Here is a 23,085-nt window from a genome sequence, read left to right on the forward strand (position 1 = left end):
GGACTTGATTCAACTCTTTTGTGGTGCTGTTATTTTTCTTTGCTTTGTTTCTTCTATCATTTTATTAATAATACCTAGAACATTAATATCAATAAAAATGAGAAGTTTGAAATGACAATTATGGTTTGTCATTCTCTATTTCAGATGATCACAGTCGTGTTAAACTGCAAAATGCTGAAAATGATTATATTAATGCCAGTTTAGTTGACATAGAAGAGGCGAAAAGGAGTTACATCTTAACACAGGCAAGTGATGTGGTGTTGAGCAGATGCCTGGCAATGCAGTTATTGTGGTTGGTATGCTTTGAAACATAGCTAAAAGTATGTCTTTACCTCTTTTGGAAATGAGATGCTGTTTGTTTTTTCTGTTGTTACATAGTAGAGTGTAGACATTTTAATGTTTTGCAGGTTTGTATGTGAACATGAAAGTAATTTTTAATGTTGCACATTCCAAGAAGGAAAATGTTTTAATGAAATGATTTAGGCCAATTCTTTTCAGGCAAATTATCTTCCTTGCTTTATATTGATACAAAGCGTTTGTTAATGCTTTGTTAAGTTCTCTTCACATAACTTGTATCATAACCAGAGGCCCTTTGAAAGCCCTTCTTGACCCACTTCTCTGACATACAGTTTCAGAGAGTTTGAACATGCCTTTGATGGGTATCTGCCCTTTGTTTGGAGTGAGGGTGGTAAGACCAGGTGCCCAGAATACTGGTTAGGAAGCCAGAGAACGTAACGGTTCCCTTTGGCATTCTGCCTGATTGCTTCTTGGCACATTGGCCACACCCATATTCTAGCACTACTACTCTTCCATTCTTAGATAATAAAAATTATTTTGGTTTATCTACACCAGCTTCCCTTTATCAAAGGACAGAGACTTAATGAACAATACTGCTATATCCCCCAGTTACTGATTTTTAAATTTTAAGTATAAGCTGTATGTTCATAATATTTGAGGTTTTTAAAAATGTAGATCAGAATAACCTATTATTGAAAGAGAAAATGGGTGGCTTGGTGGCTCATTCAGTTAAGTGTCTGACTCTTGATTTCGGCTCAGGTCATGATCTCATGGTTTATGAGAGCAAGCCCTGCATTGGGCTCTGTCCTGACAGTGCAGAGCCTGCTTGGGATTCTCTCGTCTTTTCTCTCTGTCACTCCTCTGATTACCCCTCCTAAAAGTAAATAAACATTAAAAACAAAACAGAGAAAACAGTTTCATATAGTAAAAAGATTAGACTATTTCTAGTTGGCAGGAAATGAAAATAATTTTACTTAAAGTAAAATGCCCCTGTATGTCAAAAAAGAGAAAGAGAAACAATCTAAGTTAAAAAAACAAACAAACAAAAAAAAAAACTGGCAAAGAACATAAATTCATAGTTCAAAGAAAAATATAAAGGTAGACAATATACATATGAAAAGATACTCAATTTTTCTAGTCATGAGGGAATATACATTTAATAACCACTTTTCACCAGTCAGAACAGCAGAGATTTAAAAGTTTATAATACTCAGTGGTTACATATGTATAGACATAAAGATACATGTGAGGGTGTTTATTGAAACTTAATTTTAATAGTACCGGACCAGAAAGAATAGGACAGAAATAATTTGTGAGGGACTGGCTAAATAAATTATACATATACCATTAATATTGGTTATTTCTAAGAATTAGGAATACATAGAGTTTAATTTGTCATTTCCTGCCTTTTTGTAATATTTGGCATTTTTTATGAGCATTCGTGACATTTTTAATTAATTTTTTTAAACATTTATTATTGACAGAGAGACACAGAGCGTGAGCAGGGGAGGGGCAGAAAGAGGGGGAGACACAGAATCTGAAGCAGGCTCCAGGCTCTGAGCTGTCAGCACAGAACCTGAAATGGGGCTTGAACTCACAAACCACAAGATCATGACTGGAGCTGAAGTTGGATGCCCAACCGACTGAGCCACCCAGGCACACCCCGCATTCATGACATTTTTGATAAACTCATTTTTAGAATTTGTTTATTTTCTATTTGAAAAAGCTATAATGTTCAGAAATAGAAAAGAATAATTAGATCCCTTATCACAACCCTCTCTTTCTCTTTCTCCCTTTCTCCCTTTCTCCCTTTCTCCCTTTCTCCCTTTCTCCCTTTCTCCCTTTCTCCCTTTCTCCCATTTTCCCAGTCTCATTTATTGGTTCTTCTTATTGTAGTCCAAATTCTGTAGGTGTTTCTCAGGATTCTGATTTAGGAGTTTTTTCCCCTTTTCAGTTTACACTCAAGGCTTCAGACTCTCTGGAACCATATGTTCAACCTTCGTATCTTAAGAGAATGTAGACTCTGGATTCATAGTATCTATGCCCAAATCCTGGTCCCACTGCTTCACTGGGTATTCATCCATCTAACAAAGATTTATTGAGTACCTACTGTGTGGTAGGCATTAAATAAAATAGACATTAAGTAAAAATGCCATTATGAACTTTACATTGTAGTGGGAGATAAGATTAATAAGAGCTAGGAATTTTGTAACATTGTTCTGTACTTTATGTTTTGTATGATTTAAGGCTCAGGCTAACTCTCTCTGGTAAATACTGTCATCACCCTGATTTTATGCATGAGGAATCATCTAAAGAGACCAGGAACATTAAACAACTTTACCAAGGTCATACGGGAAGTGAGCTGAAGCCAGAATTTGAAGCCCCATTGACACTATGGGTCATGCTCTTAATCATTCAGCTCTACTAGCATAATAAAATTGCTGTGTGACCTTGGACAAGCTACCTAACTCTCCAAGCTTGTATATGTATCTATATTATTGATATATAAATATATCTATATTATCTATGGAACGATGTTGAGCAAAATTCTTATAGTGCCTGGTACTATGGTAAGCCCTCCAGTGATTATTTGTTGTGGCATTTCTTATTACTTTTTTATTTGTAGCAGTAATAATGATAATAATTATAAAATATTAGATTATAAGTATATTTATTAAAATATTAGAATATAAACATTTATATAAATATAAAATATTATAAAGTCCATAACAATAAAGAAAATACCTGATTGTGTTTAAGCATCCTGTCCCTGTTGGACTGCTCTGCATGTCCTGACAGAATCAGAAGGCTGTTTTCAGTTTTTTATTCTTTTCTGAATTTCCACCCTATATTTTCTAGGTCTTTACTGGATATTTTTTTAAGTTTATTTATTTTTGAGAGAGAGAGAGACAGAGCATGAGTTGGGGAGGGGCAGAGAGAGAGGAAGACATAGAATCTGAAGCAGACTCCAGGCTCTGAGCTGTCAGCACAGAGCCTGATGTGGGGCTCAGACTCAAAGACAGCAAGATCATGATCTGAGTCGAAGTCGGATGCTCAGCTGACTGAGCCACCCAGGTGCCCCTCTCTTTTTTAATCAAGCCATCTCCCTTCCTGTTTTTCTCACCTGGGCTAAAGCTGTCCTCATCATGTACTGAATCCTAATGCAATAGCTTTTTAACTTGTTTCCTTGCCACCAGTCCCTCCCATCCTAATCCATCTTTAACAATGCCACCAGAATTACTTTTGTAACATACAAATCTGATCTTACCACTTCTTAAAAACTTTGGTGACTGTTTCCTGTATTCACTCTGGTTTCGTACACACTTCCATACTTCCACTTCATCCTCATTGATTGCTTTGTCTGTCCCACATTTGCCCTGAACTTGCATGTGCCTTGCCTTCTGCTTGGAATGCACCCTTACTCCCCATCCTTCCATGATGCCTCCCTGTATCAGTGCCCTCGTCATTTTTAAGGCCCTGCTGTAGCATCCTTCCTACTCCTGAAGATCTGATGGTTTACCCCTTACTCTTATGGCACTTGATATTTTTCAGTTAGTAGGACAAGGACTTCTTGCCTTTTTACTTAGTAAGCTCTTTGAAGGCTGGGAATATTTTAAAGGACAGAGAAAACTAGAGATGCTCTATGTTTAATAAAACCTCAGCTGTTCTGATTGTCCTTTGTAGCTTATTATTTTTATCATCTTTTTCCTCTGAAAAAGGATTTATTTTGCAATTAAAATATATATATATATACATACACACACATACATACACACCAGTCCTTGGTTTAAATCTCCATTTTGCAGGAAAAAATTGATAGTATTGGGGCACCTGGGTGGCTCAGTTTCTTAAGTGTCTGACTCTTGGTTTTGGCTCAGGTCATGATCTCATGGTTTTGTGAGTTCAGGCCCTGCAGACGCTGTCTCTGTCTCTCAAATAAATAAACTTTAAAAAAAAAAAGACTTTAAAAAAATTGATAGTATTGCTTGTAGGTGGGAAAACTGAGCGATAAACCCACCCCCCTCCCTTTTGAGCCACCAGTGGAGTGTGTTTTGTTTTTTTGTGTGTGTATACACTAAGGAGTGACTTCTCTGGTGAATTGATAGATCCATTTCTTTAGATGAAAGAAAGGGCATTAATTTTAGTGGGGATTTTCTCATTGCTCTTTTTTATTTTTACACTTTGTTTTAGAAGTAGATCAAGTAATAGATAATGTACATTGAGGACAACAGTATCTTCGAACATTTGGTTGCCGTTTCTCAGTATTCTGAGATTTCCAACCTTTTTATAATTTAGAAGCTTAGAGTTTATTAATTCAAATAATATTTCAGAGCATCTGCTATATACTAGGGAATACAACTGCCTAAAAGATGCTTTCAGCCTTGAACCACTTGAATCGTCTTGTTTGACATGGGAAGCTGATGTTCCAGAACACCTGGCCTCCAGCCCCTGATGCTGCCTGTCACTCTGCCCTGTGAAAGGGACGCATGCTGACTTATTAGCTGCAGTAGAACCTCATTCACTTTCACCTTTAAAATTAGTTCCAATTTGGCCATGGCCTTTTCATCTCTTATTTGCCCTTTCTTCTGCCCTATGCTACCATTAAGCAAAATGTGAAGATAATTGGAAGTGATTTGATTTTTTTCCCCCATGACAATATTGTAATATGAACCATTGCCCCTTTTAAGTCTGCTATTGAGGTTGTACATGCTGTGGTTTTTGTAGATTAGCAGCTTTGTAGTGGTTCAGGTACTTTGAGATTTCTGCTTTTTCTGGAAATCTTTTGCCAGTTAACTTGGGGTGGTTGGTCGGCTAGTGATGGCACAGATTTCTTCTTTTGTAAGACTGCCATGATCCATGACAGTCAGGGCCTCTTTTCCTAATATGAAAGCTGAAGGGGACAGAAATTTTCCTTTGCAGCTAGAACTGAACTAGTCAGATACTCCTGCCTGTGATTTTGACTTTGGTTTATTTATAGGTTATGCGTAAATGCTACAGCCACCTTAGTATGGCGATGCCAGCAAAGCAAGGTGATAAGGAGTGCCAGTGTCAGGAGCACTGTACCAAGCTGACTGCTTTGAGCAGAATCTTGCCTGGACGTTGGTTCCCACCAAAGCCTGGCTCTCCAGCCCTCAACACCGAAAGTCATCTGATAGCCTAAAAAATCCCTTTTCTGCCTAAGTAAATAAAAGTCCGTTTTGATCACTTACAAACAACTAGTACAGACCTGTTTTTTAAATCAAGTGGATTTAAAGTTATGATTTACTTATTATGATCCAATAAACTGTTTCAAACCAGAAACATACTTGAAGGAATTTTCTTTGAGCCTTGTTCCATCTCCTTTCTCTTACCTACTTTTTCTTGCCTGTTCTTACAGGGTCCACTTCCTAATACAGGTTGCCATTTCTGGCTCATGGTTTGGCAGCAAAAGACCAAGGCAGTTGTCATGCTAAACCGAGTTGTGGAGAAGGAATCGGTAAGTAATACTTAATATTTACAACTTGGCTTACTCCCTGTATCATTAGCTTATAAATGTTTTCATATTTGTTTTGGGATATTGATTCATTCATTAGTTTGGCTTTGAATTGCTGAAGCCTAGAGGTCAGTCTGTTTCTGACCAGAAGAACTCTAGTATAACCTTTTCCTTTCTTGCTGTAAGCATTTAGGTAGCAATTGCACACCACTACCCTCCAAGATGTAAATGTCATGAAACAAATATTGACCAGTAGTGATACATAGATCTTTGGAATCCCTAGGCTTTATTAGAATTTTTATAATTTATTGGGGCTCCTGGGTAGCTCATTCAGTTAAGTGTCTGACTCTTAATTTCAGCTCAGGTCATGATCTTACAGTTTGTGGGTTCAGGCTCCACAGCCTGCTTGGAATATTCTCTCTCTCTCTCTGTCTCTCTCTCTCTCTCTCTCCCTCCTTCTCTCTCTGCCCCTCACTCCCCTGCTCACACACTTTCTCAAAATAAATAAATTTTTTAAAGTTTATAATTTAGTATTATCAAAATCGTGAAAATTTTATAAAAGATTAAAGTCACAGGGTTGGTTTTTTTTTAATCTTGATAAATTTTAATTGGCTCTTAGGCCACGAGACATGTAAATTTACATGTATCACTATGGAAGTGTATAAATTTATTAAAACTTTAGGTGCAGTCTAAACAAGTATTAATAATTAGTTAAGTCTTTAACTTTTGTAGCTTTAGGTTCCTTTTCTGTCAAAGAAGCAAATTGGAAAGTATTGTCTATAAGATCTCTTCCAGCCTTAAGATCTTGGACTGTTCTACTTCTTCAGATGCCTGATTCTTACTTTTCTTCTAAATTCATAGTTGGTGGCTTTTAATGGTGATACAAATTATTCTACTCTCTTTCTAATCTGAAATGGCACTGACATACCAGAATGTCCAGCAATGTCAGCATAGTTTTTTATGGTGGCTTTTTCATGGTTTTCAGTGTGACTTAAAAATTAAGTGATGATGACATTGTTTGAACAGTTTGAGCAGCATTGCAAACTAGATGATTTATAAGTCTCATCTCTCTTTTTGGAGTATAATTACTAAATAATAAAAGAAAAATGCCCATGGAAATTAGAAATCATATCTATAGTGCTTGGATCTAGATAATAAGATTCAGATTTAATTATTTTGGGGAAGATTATTTCATGGGTGGTATTACTTTGTGAAGAGTCCCATAATGTCTTTTTATGGTGTTAGCGGTCATTGCTGGTCAGGGCTTACTTAGTTCCTTAATTAATTAGGGGTTATGAAATAGTGGTATTTCAATTTTATCATTCCTTCTTGAATTTTTGTTGGAATACTTCTATAAAGAGAAACTTCCATTCTTGTTAGTTGACCACTCTTATATAGGAAAAGCAGTTTTCAAAATAGAGTTCATTTCCTAGTGTCCTCAACAGGTAACCAGGTAGGTTTTTTTTGGTGTGGGGTAGGCACTGGAGGGGATCAATTATTATGAACTCGTAGATTCAAACATACTTGATTCATTTCACTCCATTGCAGTTATTATCCTTATTAGTATTCTAATTATCCCTCCACTGATTGGCAGAAATCTCTTCAAGTTGGGCTCTGAGTCAGAAACCTAAGAGTCAAAACCAAAGAATCTTTAATAATTTTCTTAATATCTGGAATGACTACTTGTTGAAGCTTATGTTAACCTCTTCTTCATAGAGTCAACCATGTCTCTAAGGAGCCTTGGTTTCCTTTTAATGGGCAATGGTATTTCAAGGTGGCAGTAAAAATAGGGATGTTTGATGTTGGACTGGTCATTGTTTTTAGAGCTTTTCAGTGAAGAGAGCTAGAAAAAAATATGTTTGTGTGTTAGATAACATACTTCAAGGGTTCATACTGATACTTCTGATTCAAATTTAGAACTGTAGGGGTTGGCTTAACCCTTTCTACCTTGTATCTGTTATCTCCTTTTTCCATACTATGAACCCTGTTCCTCAAAGACACTACGGATAAAGAATATCTTATAATGACTCTTTACCTTTGTTCCATATTACACACCAAAAATACTCATAATTAGGGTATCAACTCCAATACCAAAGTAATTACTAAAAAAGTTTAAAATTTTTTCCATCTTCTTCTGTTTTTTAAGTTGTATTTTACCTACGTTTTCAGAGTATATAACATACTATAGTCTCTTTCATATCTCTTTTAAGCTCTTAGTTCTACGTGTAAATATATATTTGATATTCATTGCCAGTGTTGTTGATGTCTCTCCAGTTGTCCTGTCGATAGCTCATTCTCTAGTGGATCCTAAGGAAGGACTCATGGGCATTAGAGTTCCTGATTTCTTACCTGTCAATGACAGTTTATCTGCTGTCTCAATGCTTAAAAGTCACTTTGGCAGGATATAAAATCTTGGCTCACATTTGCTTTTCTTTGAGCAACTTAAATACATTATTACTCCATTTCCTCCTGGCATAGCAAATTACTGCCAAAGTAAATTGAACATCGTATTTTATTTCCTTTATAAGTCACATGGTTTTTTTTGTTTTTGTTTTTTTTATCTAGGTTACTCAAAGTAATTTTTTTTCTTCAAACTCCATTAATTTTACCAAAATATGTCTTTGTGTTGGTCATTCTGGTTCAGATTTTTCCAAGTGTGTAGTGTGGTCTTTCAGTATATGATTTTTAAAGAAAAATGTATTGATTATACCTGTAAGTATTTTCTGTTTGCTTGCTTTGATGTTCTTCTTTGGGTCCTCCAATTACGCATGTTAGGTTTTCTTTGCTTATTTTCATATTTGTCACTTTCTCTCAAATCCTATGTCTCTTTCTTCATTTCTTTTTTATTTCAGAAATGTCCTCCTTTCCTCATCTTTTTTTTTTTTTTTTTTAACATTTATTTATTTTTGAGACAGAGAGAGACAGAGCATGAACGGGGGAGGGGCAGAGAGAGAGGGAGACACAGAATCGGAGGCAGGCTCCAGGCTCTGAGCCATCAGCCCAGAGCCCGACGCGGGGCTCGAACTCACGGACTCATGGACCGCGAGATCTTGACCTGAGCTGAAGTCGGACGCTTAACCGACTGAGCCACCCAGGTGCCCCCTTTCCTCATCTTTTTCTCCAAAGACAATATCTGCAGCATTTATTCACACCTCTTTGCCTTTCAGTTTAGTCTTCATTTCAGAATTGATACGTTCTTTGATTCCTAATTTTTTTTTTATGTCTCCTGTCACATCATTTCTGAGTTGTTCTCATTCTCATTTACTCTCTTTTCACTTCTTGTATCATATTTAAAATGTCTTTTAGCACCTTTGGAAGTACCAGCTCATAGTATTCATTTGTTTGGAGGTATTGTTACTGTTTGTGATTTGTAGTCGTTTGTGATCTGGACAGGGAGAAGTGGCCCTATTTTATAAGGTTGTTTTTCTGGTGCATTCTTCCTGATGAAGTGGCTCTTTATCTCACCTTGCCTCAGTCTGGTGCCCTCATAATTTGGCTTTGGGGGAGATGCTTTTATTGTCACAAATAGGAATTCCATATCAGTAGTTCTGCCACAATGTAACAACTCTAGGTAGAGGGAGCTTATCTTCTGATTTGCTTCTCTGACTTAATTTTAGTAAGTAAATATACAATGTTATTTCCAGAATAAGTAGTATTTAGTAGCAGATTCATGGGTATTTTTAGAAAATACTTGTAAAATAAAGCCTTTTCAATACTGTTTGAAAAAAGATTCTTACAAGAGGTTGATACTTTTAGAAATGTGAAGTGAATACCAATATGATGTTAAACTGTAGATTACCATGCTTTAGAAGTGACGGATTCATTTTTATTTTATGAACATACCTACCTGTTTATGGCTTTTTTAGTATAAGTTACAGGAACATTGTGCAAACCTGCTTTTATAAAAATGTCAATCTTCTTAAAATACATTAAGCATCAAACATAGTGTAATTGTTCATAGATTTGGGTACTTGAAAAAAATATAGCATGAATGTGTGTGGTTTGTCTTCCTTTCCCAGCTTTTTATGATTTCATCATGTCTATGAACTAATATATACATATTCTTAAATTTAGGTTAAATGTGCACAGTACTGGCCAACAAAAGATGACCGAGAGATGCTATTTAAAGAAACAGGATTCAGTGTGAAGTTCTTGTCAGAAGATGTGAAGTCATATTATACAGTACATCTACTGCAGTTAGAAAATATCAATGTAAGACTTTTCATCCCAAAAGATTGGACCTTATGTGTTGATTTTCTGAATTATTCTTTGTCATTAGATTTGAAGCTTGGGGCTGCACATACATTTCGATATTGTCTATAATACTATATAATCATAATCGTTATGTTTCATATTTATGGTAGCTCTCTGAGGACTCTTGAGAAAACCTAGAAGTTAAGAATTTTAAAGTTCAGCTTGATATATGAGGATTGAAGATAATTTATTAAAATTTCTTGGGGATTGAGAGGGAGAGAGCTTTAGAATGAGGCCACCCTGGATTCAAATCCCAGCTCTGCTGTTGAGTTTAAATGTCCTTGGGACCTGTTTCTCAACTTCCCTCATCTGTAAAGTGGAGATTGTAATAGCTCCCTTTCAGGGCTGTTTTGGCAATCAAATGAAGCGGTGTATGCAAAGTACCTGATGCAGAATAGGTGCCCAGTAAACACCATGGCACTTGGTACTTACAAGAGTAGCAGGCTATTCAAGAAAATAACTTACTGGAATGTTGTTCATTCGAATGATTCATCACAGAGAAATTTGAGGGAAATGGTGAAATAAGTTTAGCATATGGTCTCAAGAACATTTATTTGGATCTTTTCCAGAAATATAAGAATTGTTCCTTATTTTTTGGTTGAGATATGTGTACATGGTGGATTGTGAACCTGCTGCTGTTAAGCTGGGGATCAGGACGTTTCTCCCCCCTTTTACCATCTACCTGTCTTGTGTTGTAATTGGGATAACTGGAAAATATGAAATGAGAGTGATTCTGAGATGCTCTTAGGAGCTAGGGAAACCAGAAAATAGGAAAATGCTGCCAAAAAATAATTTCAGGAATACATCTGTTTCAGTTAACCATTAACTGAATTAAGTGATTAATATGTGATCATTGTCCAAAAAAAGCTTTATAGAGAAGGGATATATAAAGTGCACACGTGCATGCACACACGTGCGTGCACACACACACCACAAATACACGCACTTTTAGTTATGTAGAAATACTTTGTATAGTTGATCTCTTAGAACCCCTCTGTTTTTTGCTGCCCACTCTAAGCACAGGTGCACACAGTGTGCTTAGGGCCCACTCCCAACTGCCCATGACATCCATAACTAAGCTTTTCATGTGATCTCTTAGGTTATCTAAGAAGTCTCAGGGTTGGGAATTACAAGGCTTAGATTTATTTATAAATTTCCCTTACTGTAGTTATTTTGCACCAGCTATTCCATTTACGTATGTCTTAAGTTGCCCTGAGATACATCAATAACTGTTTGTGCAGTGCTTATTCCCAGAAACAGAACTGCTTTTCCATAAACTTCTCATAGTTCTCTGAATCATCTTCTCTTGGTATTTATCCCAAGTACCTCATCTGCTTTGGCATTAAAATTAATTTGGATGAAGAGGGTCATAGATATTTTTCCCTGTTTCTGAAACCTATCCTAATTAAGAGTTGATTAACATGATAAAATAGAATGACTTTTGTATTTTATCATTTTGCAAAGCACTTTTACATATATATCACTTGACCCATATTCTTCCTATGATTTGATAGAGTAAATATTCTTAATATCTCTATTTCATGTATTTTTTAAAAACGTAAAATCCATTAGGTTATAGGATTTTTTTCCATAAATAGATTACTCAGCTAATAAGTGACAGGCTCTAGAACTCAAATCCAAATCTCCTGACTTGTAATGATATGGGGCTAAGTCTTTTGAAAAAAGTATGAATTGTCAAAGTAAAGGAAAACCCTTGGTTTTGAAGCATCTTTCTGGATTTGAGGCCCGCATGTGAACTGGCCAACCATTGGCCAAAACTGTGTTTTAGTTGCTAGCAACTGTGAGATTTCTTATTGGCCTGGTTCAGAGTCCACCATAATTAATAGCAATATTATGTTTACATTCTACTTTACAATCTTTAGTAAGAGCTAGGAATGTTAGAAGAATAAAGTAGCATTTCAGTGAGAAGCAGAATTGCATTTAACTAGGTATTTCAGTTCTGGAACCAGGTGGTCTGAGTTTAAATTCCAACTCTGCCAATCCTGGCTGTATGATTGGTCCCACTATTTACCCTCTATGCCTCAGTTTCTCATCTACAGAATGAGGATAAGGACGCACGTACCTCAGGGTTGCTGTAAGGGTCAAGTGAATTAATGCTGTTAATAGGCCAAAGACTCCATGCAAGAGTCATAATTATTAGCTTTAGTTGTGTGTATCTGTTTCCTTTGTAATATTATTGAGTTGGGAAGGACTGCAGGAGCAAAGGCAGTTGACCAGAACAAGTTGAGGGAGACAAATACCAAAAGAGAGAGAAAGGTGATAGTGCAGTAGGTGAGTGGTCACCCACCTCACCCTGAGCTGCAGAGAACCAGTTTGCTTCTAAAGGAGTCTGACTTGTATGTATTAACAGGTCTGAGGCCAGGGCTATTGTCTGTGCAGACCCTGCTTTTTTAGAGGCCTCTGGTCTAAGAGAGCAGTAAAGCTGCACGCCAGTGACACTTCCCAGTGTCTTCATCAGAGCTGAGTCTGAACTTTTGCCCCTGAATGAAGAGATTCCATCTTTGCTTTTAAAGTGGCCCCGTGGCTTAAGCTACGGAGGAGCTTTTGCAGGGCTTTTAAAATATAAGGTCATCTAGAGTGCTTATTTGTCTTTCAGGATTTTCTTTTCAGTAGCCCTTCACTATTTTCCATAATATTTTTGGCCAGCTTTATGTTTATCAAGTTCCAGGAATACTATTGTAATGCTGGCTGCCTTCTATTTCTCCGTCCCTGTAGAGTTGCCCAAAACAGGATGAGTGCCTAATTATTGTGATGCTCAGCTGGGATTTGATTCAGAATAGTTTAAACAATTTATCCCACCTGGAATGTTATCTTCTCTTCTCTGCCTATTTATATCCTGCACATCCTTCAGTACCACCTTGTGGCCCATTCCTTACTTAGGTCTTTCTCAACTTATCTCTGACACATTCATTCCTGACAGCTATGATCTTCTTACACTTCTCTCCATAATTTAAATTTTACCATCTTATAGTATAGGTATTTACTTTGACTCCATAACAAGGTTCTCAGCTCCCTATGGATAGTCCTTACCTGTTAACTTTGTGCTCCCCTCTGCCATTGCACTGAGTATGTGGTATTCTAAAACACAGTCATGATCCTTCCACCTTGCTCTTAAAAAATCCTTCTGTTGCAGGGGCGCGTAGGTGGCTTAATCAGTTATGCGTCTGACTTTGTCTCAGGTCAGGATCTCCTAGTTCGTGGGTTCAAGCCCCGCATTGGGCTCTGTGCTGATAATTCAGAGCCTGGAGCCTGCTTCATATTCTGTGTCTCCCTCCCTCTCTCTGCCCCTCCCCTGTTCACACCCTGTCTCTCAGAAATGAATAAACGTTAAAAAAAAAAAATTTTTTAAAATCCTTCTGTGGACAATGCAGAAGTCCAGGGCCCAGCACAGCCTGGTCCTTCCTACTTGTCCACCTCCATCTCCTTCAGGCACTCAGGGTTTGTTCTCAAACAGGTTGTTGGTTGGGGGCCCGCACCTTCGTGTATTGCTTTTCTCTCTGCTTAGAATGCAAGCCCCATGCCTACCTGTTTCTGTCACTCTCCTCCTGATCTAGTGAGTTCTGTTCATCTTTCAAAATGAATTGCAGTAACTAAATCTTTAATACAGATTGTACAATGATCGTGGCAAAAATTGATGAGGGACTGAACTAAGGCACTTACAGTTGAGATACAGATTTGATTAAAAAAAAAAAATCTGAAAAAAAAAATCTGCATTTAGGAGATAAGGTTCCCAAACTTCGCTACTCCTTCATGTAGAGGAAGTATTAAGTAAATATTTCCAAAACATTGGAAATGTGGAGAGGCTTACAATTGATAGGAGCTTTTTAGGAGCTACAATAGAAGCAATTGGTATAATTATTTCAGAAAAGGTATCTGTTAAGCATTTACCATGTCCAGGCATAAGTTGGGTACTTTACATTTAATGTTTCATTTATTCCTCACAATAGCCTTATAAGGTAAGTACTGTTTGTAACCATTTACAGATGACAGTATTGGGCTAATGAAAGTCTTCTGGGAATATTATCTTGGTACTTCTGTAAATACCTGAAGTGTGAAAATAATTGGGCCTAGGACCAAAGAGCTATATAGATTTCTTTATAATAGAAATATAAATGGAAAATTCACAATCTTATTTATCTGTATAAAATAATAGTTAAACTTGAATTTGAATCACTTTAGGTAGCATACACTTAAATTGCCATAGCTGACTGTTCCCCATTGTCTTATACCTACTCCATTCATAGATTATCTTCCTGGCTTCCATATATAATGAATTAGATATCCTTCAAGGATAGACTTCTCCTTCAACAACTGCAAATAAGATTTTGTCTTAAAAAGAGCAATGAACCACTGGCATTTTTGCAGTGTGGTATACATAACACAGCATTTTACAAAGAAGGTTTGGCAGGCACGTGCACATGGGGATGCAGATGGGGGCAGCCACCTAATTGCGGTTGCAACCAGGTATGTGTGGGGTGTGAGGTCACCAGTGGGAGGGAATGGAAGACGCCAACTGGGCAGCACAGGAGGACTGATGTGATTTGGTAACCTGGGAGAAGAAAAGGCTGCTTCCACTAGTTTTGAAATAAGGAGTTTGTCAAAAATTGTTAAGTCTACGTGTAGAGCTTGTTTGGAATAAAGATGAATTTTGTTTTAGCTCTCTAGTCTTTGGCTACCCTTTTTTCCCTCCTCTCATTTTTTTTCCAGCATGAAGAGGAGGGAAAAGAGATCTAATCAAGCATATAAACATTCCTTTTTTTATCTCAGTACTAAACATATGGATCTTATTGCTTCATGAAGTGGTCCGTTGGGAACTGTATGATTTTTGTGAACTGTGATTTTGAATCTTGTTTCAGTAGGGGCACATTAATAAAACTAAACTTCTCAAGAAGTTCTTTAATTTGGTCCTGTTAGGGGAAAGAAAAAGACTGATTCTCAAAAACCTATTAGTGGGAAGACTGCATCATACAAACAGTCGTGAACATTTCTGGAAACCGACTTTGAGTATCCCAGACAGCATGACCTGAATTTGAAAAAAATCAAGAGACTGCTAGTCTTGAGCCAAAATCATACAAGCAGAGAAAAAGGAAGCAGTTGCTCAGGATTGTGGGTTAACTATAGGTTTTGAGCCAGGAGGTGATGCAATAAGTGAGCATACAACCACTTGGGAACACTGAGTCACACCCTGCAGAGCCGGCTCGCAGGAGAGCGGGGTTCTGGTGCCACCCCTCCGAGACCTGGGCGCTGCAGCAGGTCCACACAGGACCTGCTTGGAGCTCATATGGATCAAGTCTGGCCCCGCTGTGTTATTGTCAGCACTGCATAGTGGCAGATGACCACAGCAGGGCAGTTGTCAGGGCAGAAAAGGGGTTAAACACTCCCACTGAAATCTTAGACCCCATTTAAAGTAAAATGTGACTGAGTTCTCTATGGCTCTGGGCCAGCCAGAGACCAGCCACTTTAGCCCATTCCTCTGTTGGTGTTGTGTTGTTACATGTCCATTTATGGCTTTGTAAGAGGAAACTGAAGTTTAGCCTTCTTAATTTGGAATGTTTTAAATATCATTTTTAATAAAGTAAATTTAATTCCCTTTTTTTAAATATATAGTAAGATACAGTCTTTTCAGTGTACAGTTCTGAGTTTTGACAATGCATTCAATTGTATAACACCCCTCCCCCATCAAAGTACAGAGCAGCTCCATCACCTTCCCCCTGTGAGTCTTACAAATTTTCCCAGGTTGCCTGTGTACAGTTAGCCTCACCCCACTCCCAGCTGCTGGCAACCACTGAGCTGGTTTCTATCCCTATAATTTTGCTTTTTCCATACTGTCATATCAATAGGATTATATAGTATATAGCCTTTAGAGTTTGGCTTCTTTCACTTACCATGCTTACTTTGGAATTTAAAAGGAAATGATTTGAAATCTAGTAATCCCAATGATCACTTTAATTAATAATAGAGAAATCATCTAGTACCTTCAGTATATTGAGAACCTATGGATCAGAGTATCTTTGGAATTGTGAAAGCCGAATGTTAAGAAAAATCAATCGCTAAAAGTATATAATTTGAAATTAAAAAGTTTCTGCATGTATTTTATCAGTGTTATACCTCATATAACCAAATCTGGGATTTGGGAGTCTTAATCTCTACTTAAAAAAAAAAAAAAAAAGGAAAATTTATTTTCTAAAAAATGAAAGTTAACCTTAATTTTGAAAACTGGTACCAAAAGCACAATGCTGTAATAATGATCTTTAGCTCTTAACCATTAAAAATAACTTTTTAAAATGTTGCTTATATGGCTTCTCCCTCCAAAAACGTCCTATAATGAAACTGAGAAATTGTGCAGAGACATGCTTGAGGGTTACTGCTTCGTTTACAGAAATGAAGACGAGAAGGCACCGAAGTGCTCCTTGGGGCAAAAGCAGCTGGCAGAAGCTTAGGAACATTTTCATAATGAGTTAGTCAGAAATAAAGCTCATCAGGAATATCCAGGAAGTGATAGTGAATGCCAGGCAGGCTTTAAGAGACAGGAAGCATTTAGCATATTGGTAAACCATTTTAGCACATCACAAAGTCATATAAACAGTTTTAGGATTGGAAATTATTGCCATGGGGAAAAGCAGCAATTAGAAGAGCAATTTCAATAAAAAATGTGAAGATTGTTTCTTTAAATTAATTCTTGAGTTGCTTCTCTGAGCCTGGGTAGCACAATCTACAAGATGACTTGTATAATGAGAAAAATTATATCTGAAAAATCTTGGGAGTGCTTAAAAAGGAAACCACTAAAGAATGTAAAATTATACTGGTAGAATTTTTTTTTAATAGAAGAAAAAAACCCATGATATATGAATTAAAATACTGGCAACATGTATGGTTCAGGTTAGTGGCTAAGAACCCAGACTACTGCTTCCGATTCTGGTCTGCTGTTTTCTAAATCTGTAACCTTGGGTAAATTGCTTAACCTTTGGCCTCGGTTTTCTCATCTAGAAAATGAGTTTTAATAGGATTGTTGTATGAGTTGAATACATAAAAAGCTTAGAACATGCCTGCGAAATAATGTTTTAGAAATGTTAGCTATTATTAATAAATTCCAGATTCTCCTAAAGAACTCCAAACTTGTGTGAGTGATTATCAGAAACCAAATGAAAAATCATGGTACAAAAGTCCATAAGGATTAAAAGCATTACACAAAATACATAATCTCTCTGAAATAGTTTTTTTTTTTTTTTGTTTTTTGTTTTTAAGAAATTAGAACTAACTTTTCCCCCCTTGATTTTCACTTTGTAGAGTGGTGAAACCAGAACAATATCTCACTTTCATTATACTACCTGGCCAGATTTTGGAGTCCCTGAATCACCAGCTTCATTTCTCAATTTCTTATTTAAAGTGAGAGAATCTGGTTCCCTGAATCCTGAACATGGGCCTGCAGTGATCCACTGTAGTGCAGGCATTGGGCGGTCAGGCACCTTTTCTCTAGTAGATACCTGTCTTGTTCTGGTAAGTGCTTCTTATGATCTAATTTTAGTCTTGTTTAATTTTTACGGTTTCCACTGGCAGAAGTAAGCTCTAATACCACTATCCCAGAACTGTGATTTTCAAACTTCTGCCTTCTTTCAGAAAAACCTAAACAAACCTCATTTATACCCTTTGAACTGCCTCTTATTTGTGAGAGTGCTGGTCCTGTGTCCAAGGTGATTCTAGAGATCTCCCAGAAGACTTTTTTTTTTTTTGTTTTTTTCCTGGTAGCTTTATATTACAAAAACAATAAGCCTCCTCCCTCTTTGTTTCTCAAATATAAATTGATACGTAATATTGAATTCCTGCCTCCGCAGACAAGCACTTCATTTCTCTTGCCTGAGTTTCCTTATTTACAAACTAAGGATAATGACACTTTTCCTCACGGGGGTGTTGTGAGAATTAAATGAATTAATACATTTAGAGTACTCTGGAGAGTCTCTGGTATTTTGTGAGATACAAATAGATGTTAGTATTGTTATTCCCCTGAGACTCCGATATGTGCCCCCAAGGGCTGTATTCTTTCTCACCACCCCATTCCCAGCCCCAGCCTGGATACAGGACATTTTTTAAATGTCCATTTTTCCTTACTTGGGTACAGAGCACCTCTAGAGTATAAGAATAGTTGAGTCTTAATACACCTACTGTATTACTTTACCACTCTGCCTATATGTAATATACTTCAATCAAAAACTGAATTGTTATATGGCAATTCATGTAACAATTGTTACATGTAACCAATTGTTACTGGCTAGCTCAGTCAATAGAGCATGCAACTCTTAATCTTGAGGGTCATGAGTTCAAGCCCCATGTTGGGCATAGAGCATACTTGATTTAAAAATAAAATAAATTTTTTTTTAAAAGATGTTTAAAAAAAAGCCAGAGTGTTACATTAAAGTGAACTTTGACATGTTTTAAAACTCTGGTATCTATTCAGTTAATGGTGAATATTAAAAACTGGATTGTGTGTTTGTGCCTATTCCCTGCCAAACATAACTTCCACTTTTTGTTTTTCATTTGTGGTGAGGAGTACGGTGGTTATAACACCAGATCTATAGTCCAGGGCTGGTGGGGCGGCTCAACAGTGTCATAGTGCATCTAGGCTCTTTCTGTCTTCTCCACCATCTCTAGGTGGCTACTGGACACAGACATGAAGGCAGAAGGGCACTGGGCAAAAAAAATTACTTCTGCCAAGACCTTTAAGAAAAAAAGAAGAGCACTAATCTCGTGGGTTTATCTTTACATTAAGCCAGAACTGGCCATAAATCCTTCCTTAGGCAAACACTGGCCAGACTGAATGAGATTACTGTGATTGGTTTGGAATCAGTTGTATATCAGCTAAAGGCTTCCACCTACTGCTTGAACAGTTGAGGTGTGGGGGTGATGGTGGATTGGGGTGCCTGTTTTGTACAGAAAGAGTTACAGCTGCAGTGGTAACTTCTTGTTCTTGGGGGACACACACTGCTCATTGTAAAGCGCTTAGCAGCTATCCTGTATTGCTTCTTTTCCCTAGACCCTAACAACAGAAGGCTTGAATAATTTTTACCTTTCTTGCAGATGGAAAAAGGAGATGATATTAACATTAAACAACTGTTACTGAATATGAGAAAATATCGAATGGGACTTATTCAGACACCAGACCAACTCAGATTCTCATATATGACTATAATAGAAGGAGCAAAATTTATAAAGGGAGATTCAAATATACAGGTAAATTTTTTTAGGGGAAAAAATACCTGTGTATTATATATGATTAGCATCAAATAACTGCACTCCATTTAAGCACATATTTTCTCCCTTCCTTCCAAAAAGCATATTTACATTCACGTGGTAAATCCAGCTGGCTGTCTTAAAACTAAAGTTTAAGCTTATTGCCTCATACATACCTCAGCCTCATGTTAAATCCTTCCTGTTACTCAAAAGCCCCAGTGGGAATAAGATTTCATTAAAGAAAGCGAAATGTTTATGTAAGGAGGGTATAAGCATTTAAGTATTAAAATAAACCAGAAATTGTTCGTACTTTCAGCTCATTAAAAACCTGACCTGTGATTATAGAATAATTCATGTAGTAAATACTTAATTTTATAACAGCAACTTGAGTACTTATGGCAGACATAATGAAATTCTAGTACAAAGTTATGTTTCTCTGGGTTGCTGGCTGTACTCTCATGAAGATATTTTTATTCCACATTTGCAAAGACTATGTTCAAAGACTGATATCAGAAATCTGTGTAATGTACTAACATAAAATGTAAAATAGAAACAGAAATAACAACAGACCCCCATTTCTTGTCTGATCTGATCACATAGTATTGAACATAAGTCGATAAAATCTCTTTATGTTTCTCTTATGAACACATATACTGGGTCTTTCATATCTGTGATTACTAGCCAAGACAGGAATATTCTGAATAAACCGCCTTTTATAACTCAGATCAGGCCATCTGTCATAATGGAATTAAATATAAGTTAGGTGTCGTGTAGATTTCAGAGACATTAAAATATTCTTAAGCAGTTCTGTTCCTCAGCTAACTCTTCTCATCATTAGTATAATTGTAACTATTCAAGACAAACTATTATCGGTGAGATTTTAAAGTTTTATTAAAATCATGGGGCGCCTGGGTGGCTCAGTCGGTTAAGCGTCTGACTTCGGCTCAGGTCATGATCTCACGGTTCATGAGTTCAAGCCCCACGTCAGGCTCTGTGCTGACAGCTCAGAGCCTGGAGCCTGTTTCAGATTCTGTGCCTCCCTCTCTCTCTCTGACCCTCCCCCGTTCATGCTGTGTCTCTCTCTGTCTCAAAAATAAATAAACGTTAAAAAAAAATTTAGAGTTTTATTAAAATCTTGCCATTTGCAACATCATGAATGGAGCTAGAGAGTATAATACTAAGCGAAATCAGAGACAAAGATAATTACCATATGATTTCGTTCATATGTGGAATTTAAGAAACAAAACAAGCAAAGGGAAATAAAGTAAGAGGCAAACCAAGAGACTTAACTGTAGAGAACAAACTGATGGTTACCAGAAGGGAAGTGGGTGGGGAGGTGGGTTAAATAGGTGATGGGGATTAGGAAGTGCACTTGTGTTGATGAGCACAGAGTGATGTATGAAATTGTTGAATTACTAAATGGTGTATGTGAAACTAATATAACAATGTATGTTAACTGGAATTAAAATAAAAACTTTAAAATGAAGAAAGAAAAAAATAAAGTTCATTTAAAAGGTTTTTTTTCAAATATTTATATAGCATTAAAGAATACTCTTTAATAAAGAGAAATATTGCATCAGTCCACAAGGTAGTATGTAGCTTAGCTTAGTCCACAAAGCATGAGACCCTTCTTCCATTAGGAAAATGTCTTTTATATCCCAGTGAACTCTCCAGTTTAAATCTGGAGTTTAAAAAAGTTAAGTAGTTATACCAGACTTTTTTCACAGACTTGTATGTTCCCTAGTTGTTTCACTGCTCATCTCCTGGATGTTCTTAACACACTAATTGTAGGGAAAGTGTGCCATCCTTTGGATAGTATCTCTCCCTCCACTTTAAAATTTTTTCAAGTTTCTTTAGTTTCAGAAAATATACACAGTTACTTTGAGAATCTTTTTCACTACAGAGATGAATTTTATGAACATACTTTTTGTGGACTTTATTATTATGACAGTGTAGTTTGTGACGTGGGAGAGTTTTTTCTGTCTCAATTTATATGGTACGGTGTAGCCATCAGAATCTCCTTTTGGCTTCATTAGCACTTCATACAAACCCAAGGCATTCTCTGCCCCTTCTTCAGGAAGACATTGGAAATGTCTCTGTATTTTTCAGGTACTAAGGATCAAAAAAGCCTATTACCCATTTGGAGGGGTCAGTTTCCACAGAAATGATCTTAAGGCTCCTATAATTTATATGTGCTGTAATTTTTTAATTATAATGAGTATCTGTATTTTAATGAGTAAATATGTATGGGTTTATCTTACATAGATATTTTTCTCCTCCTGGAACTTTGCTATAATACTGTAGCCATTAACCACATGTGTTACTGAGTACTTGAATTATGGCTAGTTGGAATCAAGATCTGCTTAAAGTGTAAAATACATACCAGATTTTGAAGATTAAATACAGGGAGAAAAAGTATAAAATATCTCAATAATTTAAAAAATATTGATTATATATCTAGGGCACCTGGGTGACTCAGTTTGTTGTCTGACTCTAGATTTTGGCTATGGTCATGAACTCACGGTTCATGAGTTTGAGCCCTGTATTGGGCTCCGCACTGACAGTGTGGAGCCTGCTTGGGATTCTCTCTGTCTCCCTCTCTCTGTCCCTCCCTTGCTCTCTGTCTCTCAAAGTAAATTAAAAAAAAAAAAAAAAACACTTTAAAATATTGATTGTATGTTCAAATGACAGTGTTTTTTATATTGGGTTAAATAAAACATAGCTAAAATTCATCTTTTTTTAACACAGCTGCTAGACATTTGAAAATTGTAAATGTCACTATATTATATTTCACTGGACAGTGCTGTTCTAGAACCTTAGCTTAGAATAAAAATCTAAGAAAAGGAAAGTTCCCCGAAATCCTAAATTATAAGATCTAAAGTTAATGTAGAAACCCCAAACTGCATGAATATAACTGTAGCCCATGAAATTGTCTCTTTTGACATACAAGGATATGATAGCCAATTTATAAGATGACTCTTCTTTCTCTCCATATGCCTACCTCCTCCTCTTTACCTCTGAATTTTAGGGAAAGTTAATATTTATAAGAAGAAGGAAGCTTCTTTCTATGTGAGCATGGTGGCCAGGGGTGTGGGAGGGTGATACTTCCTGAACCTGTGTCCCCCCCAGAGAACTGTCCGTTCAGCAGCACCCAAACCATATTTCTTAGTCTCTGTTATTTGTTCCTAAAGGGGATATCTGTCTTCACCTTCAGTCTTAATTTAGATTTGTATTGTGTGAGTGGTATTTTCATTATTGGATACAATTTTATGTTAGTGTTCCTATGAAGGTTTTTGACATATGTGGATATAAAGTGATTTAGAACCTGTCAGGAGAAAGGAGAGCTGTTAATATACACATCAAAGGTGATTGTTTCTGAAATCAATAAATACATGCTACACAATTGTAATCATTGGGAATTTCCAATGACCTTGACCTACATAGATAAATACAGGTAAGTTCTAGTTGTCTCTAAAAACATATCATTTACCGTACATCTTTCTTGGAACATGGCTGGGCATAAAAACACATTGTAGTTACTGGTATTACCACATATTAGCACACTCCCGGTATCCATGGTGACAGCAAACTTCACAGAGTAAAATATCCAGATTGGCAATTCAGAATTAATCTTGTAAGATTAAGATCTTGTAAGATCAAGTTTAACTGCTCCTTCGAGTGACTTTCTTCAGTGAAAGTTGGGTAGGGTGGGGTTGCAGGCACTGTGCAGGGTGATGTGCAGGCAGCACGTGATGTGTGGGGTTTCGTTCAGTATGAGTGTAGAATTAGAAAGGGAGATGAGAAACTCTCAGTCC

At 36.8% G+C, this 23,085-nt stretch overlaps 1 protein-coding gene across 3 annotated transcripts in view; it reads left to right on the forward strand.

Annotated features, from left to right (window-relative positions):
• PTPN2 (protein tyrosine phosphatase non-receptor type 2) overlaps positions 1-23,085 on the forward strand; it is an 84,683-nt gene that overhangs the window by 46,303 nt on the left and 15,295 nt on the right. For all 3 annotated transcript variants that reach the window (XM_042961366.1, XM_042961367.1, XM_042961368.1), the window contains exons 3-7: positions 145-245; positions 5,675-5,773; positions 9,845-9,982; positions 17,333-17,542; positions 19,118-19,270. In XM_042961366.1, coding sequence (XP_042817300.1) covers positions 145-245; positions 5,675-5,773; positions 9,845-9,982; positions 17,333-17,542; positions 19,118-19,270 — 701 coding nt within the window. The remainder of the gene's footprint in view (positions 1-144; positions 246-5,674; positions 5,774-9,844; positions 9,983-17,332; positions 17,543-19,117; positions 19,271-23,085) is intronic.

Source organism: Panthera tigris, chromosome D3, assembly GCF_018350195.1.
Source record: "Panthera tigris isolate Pti1 chromosome D3, P.tigris_Pti1_mat1.1, whole genome shotgun sequence".
In the NCBI taxonomy this organism is placed as follows: domain Eukaryota; kingdom Metazoa; phylum Chordata; class Mammalia; order Carnivora; family Felidae; genus Panthera; species Panthera tigris.